The 16170-nt window shown below is 29.5% G+C and overlaps 1 protein-coding gene across 1 annotated transcript; it reads left to right on the forward strand.

The window, feature by feature from the left end:
* Nucleotides 1-1697: 1697 nt before the first annotated feature.
* LOC112785050 (AAA-ATPase At3g28580) lies at nucleotides 1698-4331 on the forward strand. Its single transcript, XM_025828455.3, has 2 exons — nucleotides 1698-2818; nucleotides 3688-4331. Exons 1-2 carry the CDS (start codon nucleotides 1898-1900, stop codon nucleotides 4186-4188), a joined length of 1422 nt encoding a protein of 473 aa, XP_025684240.1. The 5' UTR covers nucleotides 1698-1897; the 3' UTR covers nucleotides 4189-4331.
* The last annotated feature ends 11839 nt before the right edge of the window (nucleotides 4332-16170 follow it).

Below are 16170 nucleotides of genomic sequence, written 5' to 3' on the forward strand. Positions count from 1 at the left end.
TTGTTTGGATGTCATTAAATTGATAAAAAAAAAATTTTTTTCATAAACTTTTTTAGCATATTTAATAAATTTCTAGTAATAGAAGTAAAATCACTAGAAAAATAAATTTTTTTTGAGAAACTACAATTTATATATATTTTTTACGTAATAAATAAATAAAAAAATATTTTTATATATTTATATTTAAATATAATTAATAAATAAAAATATTTTTTTTATGAAATATCAAAATATAAAATTATTTTTATTTTTTTATAAAATTTAAAAAAATAACTTAAAAAAATTTTTCTTAAAACTTCATCCAAATAAATCCTGAGTTACGTGGTTACAAATATTCGGTCCTATAAAAATATTATGCAATAAAACAAGAAATGAAGCTCATGTTATTAGTGAGAAAAAAAGACCGAGAACAAGCTAATTTTTAAAATTTTTAGTCAATCATAAATTAATATTTCTGTTTTTTCCCTTTAGCGTGAGAATTTAAACTGACCATGTGAAGGGAAGGGAGAATCGTTGTTGACCCGGATTATGACTAATTGACTATGTGAAGGTGCAGTACGTTAAATGTTGTAGCCAGCCTTGATCAACTCTTTTTTGGCCACCACATATTTGGTTTTAGGACGGATATAGAAATTTTAATGTGCGGAAATCGAATTTTATACAAAATCTTTTAATTATTTTTTGTATTTTTTATTATATAAAAATAATTTATACATGATATGTAATCATTAAATTACTTTTTTTTAAGTTTTAGCAATATATATAAAAAAGATATAAATTTTTTTTAATAATTTATTTTTTGATATGAGAATTACATAAAAAAATATAACAATATTAATAATATTTTATAAAACTATAAGATATCAATATATATTTTTATAATATATTTAGTTAAAAAGTTGTTATATATTTTTTTAATTAAGATTAGTTCTTTTTATTTTTTTTTAAAGATAATAGTAGTATTTTATTCAATAAAAAAAATAAATATATTAGGTCTTTTAAAAATTTTAAAAACTTAAAAATAAATTATAAATTATTAATCATCTAAAAAATATTAGCACTCTTATAGAATATAAAATACAATTCTCAAAATAAAATTTATAGTCGAAATAAGTTATTATAAAAAAAATGTAATTTTTTTCAATAATATAAGTTTAGAAAAAAACTTAGTATTTTTTACTAAAAAAGTATCTAAAATAGACAATATAATTATTAAAATAAAATGATGTAAGCTATTATATTCATAGAAATAAGTATATCGAAATAAGAGCCAATAGTATCTTTATACTCACCTAGAAGTTGCGAGTTCCAGTCTCATTTCTACTTTTGGAAAAAATCATATCTACACACAAATCTGATAAAAATTTTAAATGTGCAAATTGGACATTCCGATTTGCTTTATAGTAGAAAAAAATTATTTTAACATAAATTGAAGAGTTCGATTTGTGCACTATAAAATTGGACTCTACTTCTTCAAATTTGAGAGTTTCGATTTATTATTTAAAATTAAAAAAAAAAACACACAAATTATCCTTTCTAGTGAATTACACGCGGTCTTTTTTTATATCTAAATAAATTAGCCTCTATTATTTTGTGTCAAAATTTTGTTAATCTTATTTCTTATAACAAATTTTAAGTATTTAAAATTTATTAATTTTTATAATTTTAAATTAAATATTAATTATTTAACATTTTTTTTTTTGCAATTAGTTATCAAACTTTTAAACACCATATATCAATATACATAAAAGTTAACTACAAAAGTTTATATGCAACATCCGCGAAACCACTCTCTAACTAAAAACTCCATAGTCTAAAGGAAACTTAGGCCTCTTAGGAAAATGACTTCCGAATATAACATACACTACCACATCTAAATCAGCAAGCTAGTATCAATATGAAACAAGCATGGAGAGAGTTAGGCACACTCATGGCCACCACCATGTTTGTCTACACCGTATTCATGCGGTTGTTACCACCACCTCTTCGCGATCGAATCCGACGCCACACCCGAAAAATCATCCATTACTTATACCCTTACATCAGAATCACCTTCCATGAATTCACAGGCGAAAACTACTTCATGAGGAGTGAAGCTTACACTGCAATCCAAACATACCTTAGCCAGCACTCTTCCAAACTAGCCTCAAGGCTCAAAGCCCAAGAGGCGAAATCAAGCAGCAACACCAATTCCCCTTTAACTTTCAGCATGGATGACAACGAAGAAATAGAAGATGAGTTCCAAGGGATTAAGATTAAGTGGGTTTCAAACAAAATTACTCAGAAAACAGGGTCATTTTCTTGGCACCCGGAAGAGAAAAGGTACTATAAACTCACCTTTCATAGGTGCTATAGAGATATCATAATTGGATCTTACGTCAACCATGTCTTGGAAGAAGCAAGAGCCATTGAAATGAAGAGTAGGGAGTTGAAATTGTATGCAAATAGCAAGACAAAGTGGAGCCACATAGTTTTCGAGCACCCAGCGAGGTTCGAGACCTTGGCAATGGATCCGAAGAAGAAGGAAGAGATGGTGAAGGATCTTGTTAAGTTCAAGAAAGGGAAAGAGTACTACAAGAAAGTGGGGAAGGCTTGGAAGAGAGGGTATTTGCTGTATGGTCCTCCAGGGACCGGAAAGTCAACTATGGTGGCTGCCATGGCTAATTTCATGAAGTATGATGTGTATGATCTTGAATTAACCGCCGTGAAGGACAATTCTGAGTTGAGAAAACTGTTGATTAACACGGCAAGTAAGTCCATTATCGTCATTGAAGACATTGATTGCTCACTTCATCTCACTGGCCAGAGGAAGAACAAGGTACTAAATCGATTTTACCATTATTTTAGCGAATTCTGATACAATACATTTTCTTTTCTGGCCGGTCATAAGAATTAGACAATTAGTAGACTCAAAATGGGAATGGGCTAAGATTACTAGATTAAAATTTAGAATGGAGCTACTCAGGTAAAGATGACTAAAACGTCTTTTTTTTAAGATGTCTAATTTAATTTTGATAAAAATATTAAAATATTAAATAAGGTTATTAAAATATTAAATAAGATAAAATATTATCTCTCTAGTATTATTAAATTCTCTAAATTCATTCTATAGTAGATCCGAATAGAATAAGGTTATATACATTTTTCTTACGAGAATTAGCGTATTAATAGACACTCATATACTTATTAATTTTTATTTGTTATGTATAAAACTAATAAAAGTGAAATTAGTTTTTTTTATGTTAATCACGATATTTTTTAACTCGACAGATCAATGACTAATCTATCCCAGATGGATCTGAGTTTGCTGACTACTTGACTAATCCAAGTTGATTATAAAAATTAAAATTAGTTAAATGAAAATATTTAATAACAAAAAAAGTCAATAATAGTCAAAATATGTCTTATTTAATATTCATTAATTATTGATAAAATTAATAAATATTAAATAAGATAAGTTTAGATTTTTTTTAGCAAAATTTATTAAACTATCATTTCTAATCATGAAAAATCATACTTATAAAATATTGAATTTGTTTAAAAAATTGTCTAATGTTTTAGATAATTTTTTTTAAAATTAATATAATTTTTTATAAGTATTAATTAAATTTACATTATGATTATAATTATAAATGTTTTAGATAATAGTCAAAGTTCAAATCTCTGATGTTAGCTTACTCTGAGCAGAAGAAGAATGGGAAAAGTGATGCCAGGGAAGAAGGGAAAGATGCTGTAAAAAGGAGCGACGGCGAAGAAGATGAGAAGGGTAGCAAGGTAACTTTGTCTGGTTTGTTGAATATAATAGATGGAATTTGGTCAGCTTGTGGGGGAGAGAAGATAATGATTTTCACAACCAATTTTGTGGAGAAGCTTGATCCAGCTTTGATTAGGAGAGGGCGAATGGACAAGCACATTGAATTATCATATTGTCGCTATGAAGCATTCAAGATTCTTGCAAAGAACTATTTGGATCTTGAGTACCACAATTTGTTTCCCACAATTGAGAAATTGTTGGAAATGACCAATATGACCCCTGCTGATGTTGCTGAGAATCTCATGCCTAAGTCACTTGATGAGGGAGTGGACACTTGCTTGTGTAATTTGGTTCAAGCTCTTGAGAAATCCAAGCAAGATTCAAACAAGGTAGAGATTAATGAAAAGGGGAAAGTCCAATCTACAAGAGAATAAAATCCATGTATTTGGCTTTTTGTTTGTTCATTAGTTTGATAATTTGGATATCTATTACTACTACCTTATGTGTAAATATTATTGAAGGATTACTATCTGTTCATAACACACAGCGGAAGAAAATAAAGTAATTCTTAATGATCTATTTTGTGCTTAAATTTTATTCCAATAATAAATATATCAGATCTAAATACCTTTAGACGCTTTAGTAAAAATCACTTTCTCCTTCGATGGTACGAAGGCGCTATGCGTATCCACACTGAGACCAACCTTTGCTGTCAACTCCTTGACCAATGGACATCTGATCTAAATTGAGAAACCTCTTGCAACTCTTTGCACACCATAAAATTCTTCTCCAAGAATTAGACTCACATACATTTATGTGCATAGAGGTAAAGGAATAACAACCCTTGTTATTCTCTCTGTCTTTCTCATATTTTTCTCTACTCTTGGCATACATATATATAGTATGAGATTTGTTACTGATTTTAAATTTGATTCTCAATTCAAATTTAAATCATATCTTGTTATTTTAAACTTGAATCTTTCAAATTTATGAATCATATCACAACTCAATTTGAAACAGAATCAGTTAGGATCTCATCCACATTTAGAATTCAAGTTTAGAAATAGAATAACTAATTATTCTCAAATCTCATATAATATTCTCAATTATCATACTATTATTATATTCTTGGTGCTAGCAAAAAATATAATAATATTCCATTTGAATTAATATAATTATTTATTTGATCAAATCAAATTAATAATTAAATAATTCTACAGCAAAGATTAGAACACTCGTTAGTGTGTGACTCCATAGGTTCAATACTAAGCGGGTAGTAAATTAGTCATACTAAATTTACTAATCAAGGTTGGCATCTAGCAACACTCCTCAACGACCCGATAGTATGAAGTAATATATTTTTACTAAGAACCTTAGAAGAATAAAGTATAATTCCTTCCATCTTTCCAACTCTTGGTTAACCCTTAGAGTATGGTTTAATTGTCAAACTCTAACTTGTTACCATTATTATAATGAACTGTGAATGACCTAAGAAACTCATTTCTTCATTCATTCAATCCCCTTGGCCAAGGTTTTATTCATCTCAGTCATTATAATCATAGAGCTCAAACTCTTTACCAAGAGTTGACAGATTCCTTATTGACTAATCATTAATTCTACAAGTATTTAAATCATACCCAATATCCATTCAACTAGCACCCTAGGGTATTAGGTGTCCGGAATCAAAGTATAATAAATACATTGTTAATTACTATGACAGTCGCAGGTCAAAGGAAACTCTATTACTGTGTTCATCTTGAGAATATCTTCTTGACAAATATACGGTAATTATAACCATTAGGAATTCTCAAAGTGAGTCAGTTCAATGGTCATATCTCTATATGCACCATCTATATATATAATTTAATAAATGAGATCTATTAATCTTCATCCAATGAAGACCATTATATATATATATTGATCTTTCCGGATTATTAATGTCCTTTTTAATAATCCTATGACCAAGAACAATTTAGATTAAATTATAAAAGATTCATCTCTCAATATTGTGATCACTATCACAATGATAAATCTCTAAATTTAATCAAGGACGTTATTATATTAACATTTTAATATAATAACAATAACAAATTATTTAACACGTGATTGATTGGATTGTAGTCATACTACTTATTCCTAACAATCTCCCACTTGCACGAGAGCCAATCATGATAGATTGGATCTTGGGCATACTATTATCACAATAATCTCCCACTTGCACTAGAGCCAATCAATTATGTGTATAATTTTTCAATGCACATTTGTGTTTATCAAAACTCTTTTGACCTTAAACACCTTTACTCTTTAGCATGTTTGCTTGACTTTTTGTAAAATACACCTAGTGTATAATAAATATCACGTTTTCTCTGAACATAAAATCTCCCACTACAATAGTGTATAATTTTATTTTATTTTAAGCACAATCCTTATTGAACATGATTATAAAAAATCTAAGCAACAATTAGATTTATCTTTATAGAATTGTATCATTATACAAATAGGATACTTTTTTGAAAAGTTAGTTTGACGATCAAACTTTTTATACTCTCAGGAAGTATATCCTCTATTGAGTGGTAAACAATTATAATAAAAGTAATTGTACTCCATCCTTTTTTTTAAGATGGAATCCCTTTTCTAAAAAAGGAGTTTAACCTCTTATCACAGACACTGTCATAAGAAGAGTGATAAAAATAATCTCATTATTTCTTTAGGGTAACCAATAAATCTTATTTATCGGACCTAATATCAATTCTATTGTTGTGCAATCTCTTAATACATATAAGACATCTCCAAACTTTAATGTTCTTGAGTTTCAGCTTATGCCTTTTTCATATCTCATATGGGTAAAAATTTGATTTAGTGAGAAATTTGTTAATTTAGCAATATTTCTAAAATGTAGTCTAAATATTTAACAAAATAGTGATATTCAACTAAATCAAATTTCATGTTTTTTAAACATGATAGGGCATAGAGTACTAATATTTATGCATTAAGAGAATCTCATCCTCTATTCATTAGAATATCAATTAGATAATTAGAGATTTTACTTTAAGCTCTTGTAATAAAAATACTCAATACCTTTATTATTGGTCAAACCAACCCTTAAGAGCAATTTTAATTGGCATCCTCAATACTCATATTGAGTTTTTTCTAAAAAGATCACAAACATTAATCATATTAAGGCCAATTATAAATTGTTTGTAACAAAGTAAATCTCCAAAATTGCTTGCAAGAACAATTCTCGCTAAAGCTATTTGTCTAATGGCATTCCAACTTCTAAAGTTCTTTAATTCAAAATATATTGTCCAATACTCTCACTAGTTTAAATAAAATCTTTGATAGTCATACTATCTTACTTTGGGCACCATACATCTTCTCAAGATGTTTAATAGTAAATAGTGGGTAGATACCTTTGAAATTGAAACTCATGGTTGTCAAAAACAATACATATTGCGCAATAAAGTAATATTTCAAATACTTCACAAGTACTGACTATTCCATCACCAATTTTATTGGACAATATTATTTTAATAGGATTATCATATCCATGATAACCTTTTCATACATAAGAATAATTCTCAATGTATAACCAATTTATTACTTTCAAGTATGTCATACGAAAGATGGACATATTTAAAAATTTAAAATATGAAAGTAAATCAAGAAATCTATATTTCTGAAAAAAAATTATTTAGAATCGTGAATGAGTATCTTGGTTGTCAAGTTGTTACTCATACCTATTCCAAATAAATATGATTAAATTATATCCCATACAATTATAATCCCAAATAATTATCTGGTTGTCAGACAATTATTTAACTGAATTATATTTTATACCCCTAGGTTGTCTAGGTTCAAGTACAAAATTAATTCTCCTTATACATCATCATATGCATAAATAAATTATATCTTTGAGTACAAGTCTCCTGGTTGTCAGGTTGTTTGTTGTAAACAAGAGATAAATTTATTTTTTTGGCAAAACTCCTAACTTTTAGGATTTATCTCAATTGTTTAGAGAATTTTTCATCAGTACTCATAGATTAAATTTTATACTCCTAGGTTGTCTAGGTAAAAATATAAAATTAAATCCTTAATACATCAAATGTATACACTGATTATTATCTTGAAAATAAAACTCCTGGTTGTCAGGCCGCTCTTTATAATCAAGAATATTAGAAAAATTAATTTCTAAAATTATAGTGTTCAAAACATATCAATCAAATCAAAATTTGATTTTTTTATGTACTAACGTTTAGCTTTAAAAATTATCAAATCAAATTTGACCTTTATATATACACTTATATATATAAGAAACAAATAAAAAATATTTTGCATCTTATTCTTTTTATTGTGATCAAAATCACAATAAAATTTAATATATAAATTGAACCAAACAAAATATTTGATTATAAATATAACTATTATATTTAAAGAATGATAATTTAATCACAATTAAATAATTAAAATAAATTAACTATTAATTTATTAAAAAATCATCTCAATGGAAATAAATATATCACATGCTTAAAAAAACATTTTGAATTAATCCTATTAATTCACAAACTTTAAGAAAATAGGAATAAAAATTTAAACACAAAAAGCCAAAGCTCTGATACCACTGAAGGATTACTATGTGTTCATAACACACACAGCGGAAGAAAATAAAGTAATCCTTAATGATCTATTTTGTGCTTAAATTTTATTCCAATAATAAATATATCAGATCTAAATACCTTTAGACGCTTTAGTAAAAATCACTTTCTCCTTCGATGGTACGAAGGCGCTATGCGTATCTACACTGAGACCAACCTTTGCTGTCAACTCCTTGACCAATGGACATCTGATCTAAATTGAGAAACCTCTTGCAACTCTTTGCACACCATAAAATTCTTCTCCAAGAATTAGACTCACATACATTTATGTGCATAGAGGTAAAGGAATAACAACCCTTGTTATTCTCTCTGTCTTTCTCATATTTTTCTCTACTCTTGGCATACATATATATAGTATGAGATTGGTTACTGATTTTAAATTTGATTCTCAATACAAATTTAAATCATATCTTGTTATTTTAAACTTGAATCTTTCAAATTTATGAATCATATCACAACTCAATTTGAAACAGAATCAGTTAGGATCTCATCCACATTTAGAATTCAAGTTTAGAAATAGAATAACTAATTATTCTCAAATCTCATATAATATTCTCAATTATCATACTATTATTATATTCTTGGTGCTAGCAAAAAATATAATAATATTTCATTTGAATTAATATAATTATTTATTTGATCAAATCAAATTAATAATTAAATAATTCTATAGCAAAGATTAGAACACTCGTTAGTGTGTGACTCCATAGGTTCAATACTAAGCGGGTAGTAAATTAGTCATTATAAATTTACTAATCAAGGTTGGCATCTAGCAACACTCCTCAACGACCCGATAGTATGAAGTAATATATTTTTACTAAGAACCTTAGAAGAACAAAGTATAATTCCTTCCATCTTTCCAACTCTTGGTTAACCCTTAGAGTATGGTTTAATTGTCAAACTCTAACTTGTTACCATTATTATAATGAACTGTGAATGACCTAAGAAACTCATTTCTTCATTCATTCAATCCCCTTGGCCAAGGTTTTATTCATCTCAGTCATTATAATCATAGAGCTCAAACTCTTTACCGAGAGTTGACAGATTCCTTATTGACTAATCATTAATTCTACAAGTATTTAAATCATACCCAATATCCATTCAACTAGCACCCTAGGGTATTAGGTGTCCGGAATCAAAGTATAATAAATACATTGTTAATTACTATGACAGTCGCAGGTCAAAGGAAACTCTTTTACTGTGTTCATCTTGAGAATATCTTCTTGACAAATATACGGTAATTATAACCATTAGGAATTCTCAAAGTGAGTCAGTTCAATGGTCATATCTCTATATGCACCATCTATATATATAATTTAATAAATGAGATCTATTAATCTTCATCCAATGAAGACCATTATATATATATATTGATCTTTCCGGATTATTAATGTCCTTTTTAATAATCCTATGACCAAGAACAATTTAGATTAAATTATAAAAGATTCATCTCTCAATATTGTGATCACTATCACAATGATAAATCTCTAAATTTAATCAAGGACGTTATTATATTAACATTTTAATATAATAACAATAACAAATTATTTAACACGTGATTGATTGGATTGTAGTCATACTACTTATTCCTAACAATTATTTTGGCCAAATCATTAAGAATAATGCCAGTTCAATTTTCTATTAGCGTAAAGACTATGGAAGAAATTAAAAGAAGAGAGAAAATTGGAAGTAAAGACTAGCTTATAGCGTTTCAATGTATTTAACTAAAAACTAATTTTTATTTTATCTAAAAAATAGTAAAATATATTTTTTGTTTTTAATATTTAAAAAAAAATATCTATAACATTTAATTTTATTTAATATTATTTCTAACGTTTGATTTAAATTTCATTTTTATTCTTAACATAACTTTTTTTTATATTTTTTTTAATTTTACTCTTAAATCCTTAACGGTGAAATAATTAACTATAGCGATAAAGTTAAAATGTATTTTTAACTTGAAGACTCTAATTAAATCGAATTAAATATTAAAAATAAATTTAGAAATTTTTAAAAATATTAAACATAAAAAATATATTTTGTCCACTAATAAATTACTAATATATCTTATATATGGATAAAAGATAAAGAATAGTGAACTTAAAAGTGAGGTTGCTTGTTTGATTTTCCAATTGATGAAATGTTTTATCAAGATTTGGCCATATAAAAACAAGGACAAAACACACCTATAAAATTATTTGGAGAGAAAATTTATACAATTATAATATTCTAAAAGAGTTTATATTTGGGTCCTAATTTTAATTTATGTTAACTGCGATATTTTATAAAATTTTAAACATTTTCATGTAAACTATCATATTCTGTCACGGATTATGTGTAAATCTTCCTAAGTTCTAAACCTCAACAATCTATTGCCGATTATAGTCAACTCACTAAATGTCTATAAACCATTATTGCTAACCGATTTACAAGCAGCAAAAGCCATGCATAATCCGCTATTCGTAGCCATGGATTATGAATAAACCAAGAATGTGAATCCGTTGCTGACTATCATGGTTTACACTTTGTAGTGTTATAAAACCGCAATGGTTAGTCACAGATTATTCATTCGAGTGAGTTGGGATATTTGTGGTTTAGAGATTTTGAACGAAAATCGTTTGTACCGATTAAACGACATTGTTCAAGTTGCTGAAAGCATCAATGAAAATGTGAGTTACTTTTTTTTTAATATAAAACTTGTTGTTGGAGTAAAAGATTGGCGGAGTTTGTTATATGTTAGTCTTCATATTTTTTATCATCTTACATTAGTGCAATTTTTTATTGTAGTGAAAGATTAGATCGATTATTTCCTATAAGCATTTGTATATTTGAAATCTAAATAAGCCATTTGTATGAATGTTATATGCAATGTTCTGAAAATCAGTTCGGACCGGTCGGTCGAACCAGTTGAACCATAAACCGTGACAAAATACGACTTGGGCAAACAGCAAAACTGGAAATTTCAAAAACTGGAATTGAACCGATAAATCGGCCGAAAATCGGTCGGTCGAATTGAACCGTGATCCGACCGGTTTTTTTGAATAAACAGCCAAACGTTGCCGTTTCATCCCACTCCATCATGATGCCCAGATCCAGCTTCCAGAAGTCAGAACGCCTTTCTCACACGACAAGGCTCCTCCCAATCTCCTCGAGCTCGTCGTCCCTCACCTCCGTCCAGCCACCTCCTCGTGCCATCACCGTCGTCCCTCAACTCGCTCCCTTCCTTTCCATCGCAACCTTCCTTCCCTTCCATTAAGCAGCCACCATGGGAACGTCGAAGCCTCCGTTGTGCACCCACGCCGCCACTAGCTCTGTTGGTCACTCAGTTCGAAGGTGCTCTACCACTGCTCCTTGCCTTGGTCACTCGGTGTCTGTCTCTCCTCCATCTCTATTGAAGGCATCTTCGAGCTTCTAGGTAATTTTTTTAGATATGATTGTTTGATTAATTGATTGAATAACTGTTGCAGTGTTGCATGTCTCTGTCTTCCTAATGAGTATGATTGAATAATTTTTTGATTCTGTGAAGTTCTATGAACTGAAGTCACTGAAGCTCTGTTGCATGTCTATGATATACTGATATGTGATTTACTGATATTTTATTTTTCTTTGAGCTGTGAAGTGTGAACTGATTGAAATGAAGTTACTGAACTGAACTGAACTGTGAACTTTGTTTAATAATGGTTGTTTACTGAGCTGATTTTTCTTTATTTACTGAACTGAATTTTTTTGTTTGTTAAATAATTGTGAATATTTTTGGATGGTGTTTGTTGTGAACTTGAGATTATTGTGAATAATTGATTGAATAATTGTTTGCATGTTTCAACTGATGTTTCAACTGAATAATTGAAATTGAAATTGAAATTGAAATTCTGTAACTAATTGATAGGTAGGTTTTGTTTGTTTATTTCTCTTGAATTGGAATTGAATTTCTGTAACTAATTTTCTGGTTTGAGTGAGTAAGAGTCAGCTTTTCTGCTGTTTAACTTCATGTTGTTTTATGGGAGTACAGCTTGATGGAGCTGTTAAGGAAGCTTTTGATGTGGCCTACAACAATATATATGCATTCCATGCTGCTCAGAAGACACCTGAGAGAATTGTTGAGAACATGAAAGTATGTATGCCATTCCAATTCTTATTCTTACTTTGGATCATCCATGTTTTATTAAGTCAATTTTTTTAAATAGTTGAAAATAAATTATTTAAAGATATGTTAAGTGGTGTCCTTTTATGACAATTGTTGCTTGCAACTTTATTTAGAAAAGGCTAGATATTCCTAAAAAGATTAAATACAAAATACAAAATACAAAATACGTGAAAGATTTATTTTGGTTCTAGTTAGATGTGCATTACTGCCCCTGATTTGTGAATTTTCACCATTATGTTTGTGCCAAGTCCTTTGATTTTGTAATTATGCTTATGGGTTTGTTCATTCTTGGGGTGTTACACCAATATTTTTGTTTTGAGTCTTCTGAAAATACCAGGGAGTTCAATGTAAGCGAGTTGCAAGAAGTATAAATTCTGTGGGTCTTTATGTTCCAGGAGGAACTGCTGTATTACCATCAACAACTTTGATGCTTTCTGTTGTAAGTGACAATTTTTATCAAACTTTGAATCAGTTGGATGTTGGCATCTTATGTTTATGTTTGATTGGTTGTTTTTGTTATTTTCCTTTTGAGTTTGTATTTGAATGAGATTATAACATTCTGGTTTATGTAGTACTTTTAATTTGGATGATATTTTAAGATTTATATTAGATTATAATTATGTTTTAATGTGTTTATTTATATTTTATTTATTATTTTATTGTAAAACAATTTTTTTTCAACCACGATCGAACCGGTTGAACCTATGAACCAGTAAACCAGTAGTTAGAGCGGTTCGATGATCGGTTCGGTTTTCAAAACCTTGGTTATATGTTAGTCTTTTATCCTTTTTATCATCTTACATTAGTGCAATTTTTGGCAGTAATAAAAGACTAGATAGATTATTCCCTATAAGCATTTGTGTAATTAAAATCTGATTAGGGCATTTGTATAAATAATTTATGTGTTAGTATTTTATCTTTTAAAATTTGATTAGTACGTATTTATTTTTTCATTTGATGCAACGGACTAGGTATATTTATAGTGATAGGAGATAATAAAATATGCCTCTATATGATCGAATCATACCTTTAGTTGGAGTCCGCCGGTTTGTATCACTTCGTTAGGCTGAACAACCATTGATTTTGGATGGATGAGCCTATGGTGAGCGTATTTACGAGAGGTGGCATCCTGAGAGACACACCTTTTATATGTCGTTTGGAGAGTACACTATCACACTATATGACGTGGCATATCAGTTGGGGTTGCCTGTTGATGGGGAGGCCTGATGAATGGATTTTTGATGGTTTAGAATTTCACAAATGAATTCTCGTTGCAAGTATAGTTCCTAAACCAAACAATAATCCTTTCATACAAAAGATTGTTTGTCACAAGTAACAAACCCCTAAAATTAATAACCGAAGTATTCAAACCTCGGGTCGTTCTCCCTAGGAATTACAATAAAGTGTCTTGTTATTGGTTGTGAGTTATTTTGGGGTTTTGATAAGAGGCATGAAAGATAAATGGCAAGAAAGTAAACTAATGGCTAAAAAGGTCTTGACAAGGGTTGGTGGTCAAGGATCTCTATCCTAATCACTAATCACAATATGAGAATTGGCAAGGATTAATCTCATTAAATCATCCTCTAACTAGTAGTAAAGGAAAGTCAAATGAGCTATATCAATCCTAGTCCATAAGTCCTAACTCTCCACTAATTCAATTAGTGAGAACTAGAGTCCTAACTCTCCACTAATTCAATTAGTGAGAACTAGAGTAAATGGCTCCCAATCATCAATTACTTGGACATTAGTAATTCAAGAGTTCCTAAGTTACCTTTCCAAGCCAAGAGTATAAAATTCTACTCTAAAATCCAACCAAGCATTTCATCAAACACTTGGAAGGCATAAAAGATAAGCATAGTAAAATTGCAAGAAAAGTAAATCTACACTACTCAATTGCAAGGTATTAAACAACAACAAATCAAATGAACACAATTATTATGAATTACCTCTAATTGAATTGAAAGAGAATAGGAGGAACAAAAGTAGATCTACAACAAAGTATAAGAACAAAAGAATAGAGGAAGATGAATGTAACAACAAAGAATTGAAAGGTAGAAGTAGAAGAAAGCAAAGATTAAAACCTAGATCTAAGAACTAATCCTAATCCTAATCCTAGAGAGAAGTGAGAGCTTCTCTCTCTAGAAACTACTTCTAACTACTAAACTAAGCTAATTGGTAACTAACACATGTTTCCCTCTTCACTCCTTGGGTTAAATAGCATCAGAAATGAGTTGGATTGGGCCCACAAGGCTTTAGAATTCGTTGGCCACGTTTTGCTTTAAGTGAACTAGGTGGCAGCAACGGCGCGTGCGCGCCACCATACGTGTAGCAACTATGGCAAATCTTATATCGTTTCGAAGCCCCAGATGTTAGCTTTCCAACCCAACTGAAACCGCATCATTTGGACCTCTGTAGCTCAAGTTATGGTCGATTAAGTGCAAAGAGGTCGGCTTGACAGCTTTCCGGTTCTTCCATTTCTTCATGAGTTCTCCAACTTTTCATGCTTTCTTTCTTCATTCCCTTGATCCAATCTTTGCCTCCTAAACCTTAAATCACTTAACAAACATATCAAGGCATCTAATAGAATCAAGGTGAATTAAATTTAGCTATTTTGAGTCCTAAAAAGCATGTTTTCACATTCAAGCACAATTAAAGGAGAATATACAAAACCATGCTATTTCTTGAATAAATATGGGTAAAAGGTGATAAAATCCCCAAAAATCAATACAAAACAAACCGTCAAATTGGGGTTTGTCAACCTCCCCACACTTAAACCAAGCATGTCCTCATGCTTAAACCAAGAATGAAGTAAGGGTATGGCATTTATTCAATGGAAACTAACTAAATGCAATCTACCTATATGCAACTATCTAAATGAATGCAAGTGCTTGGTCAAAATAAATCAATTCCCAAGAAACATATATGCACAAGGGCTAAGGACTAGCAAGTCTAATCCACAATTGAATTGAGTTATTAAATATTTTTACAAACTTGCATGAAGAATGATGATCATAGGTGAAAACATGTAATTGAGCATCGAACCCTCACCGGATGTGTTTGCACTCTATTCGCTCAAGTGTTTAGGGTTGATTCACTCAATTCTCCTCTATTTTATGCTTTCCAAGATTTGTTTTTCTTCTAACAATCAACATTTATTTCATGCATGCATACAAGTATCATGAGGTCTTTTCATTGGTTGTAATGGGGCTAGGGTCAAGGTAGGATGCATATTTGGTCAAGTGAGCTTGAAATTTGAATCTTTGATAAGCTTAAACTTCCCACCTAACCTATGACATCCTATACAATTAAGTTCTAACCTAACTACCAATTTTCTCACTTTTTCACATACTCATGCATTTTCTTTTCATTTCACAGCACTTATGCATTGATCTTATTGAGCTTCACTTTGGGGCATTTTGTCCCCTTTTTATTATTTTTATTCTTTTTTTCTTTCTTTTTCTATTTTTTTCATATTGTTTTTCTTTTTCACTTTTATTTCTTTTTCTTTTGTTTTTCTTATTTTTTTTTCTTTTTATATACAAGAACCTCAATGCATAAGGTTTTACATTTGATCAATACATGAGTATGTACCAAATTCCCAATATTTCCAATAACATTAC

This window comes from Arachis hypogaea, chromosome 20 (assembly GCF_003086295.3).
Source record: "Arachis hypogaea cultivar Tifrunner chromosome 20, arahy.Tifrunner.gnm2.J5K5, whole genome shotgun sequence".
NCBI classification, from domain to species: Eukaryota; Viridiplantae; Streptophyta; class Magnoliopsida; order Fabales; family Fabaceae; genus Arachis; species Arachis hypogaea.

Excerpts from the sequence above, each read along its gene's own strand:
- LOC112785050 (XM_025828455.3), top strand. The coding sequence starts at position 1,898 with ATGAAACAAGCATGGAGAGAGTTAGGCACACTCATGGCCACCACCATG. Across the intron at positions 2,819-3,687 it reads CTGGCCAGAGGAAGAACAAG|AAGAAGAATGGGAAAAGTGA; the intron begins GTACTAAATCGA and ends TACTCTGAGCAG.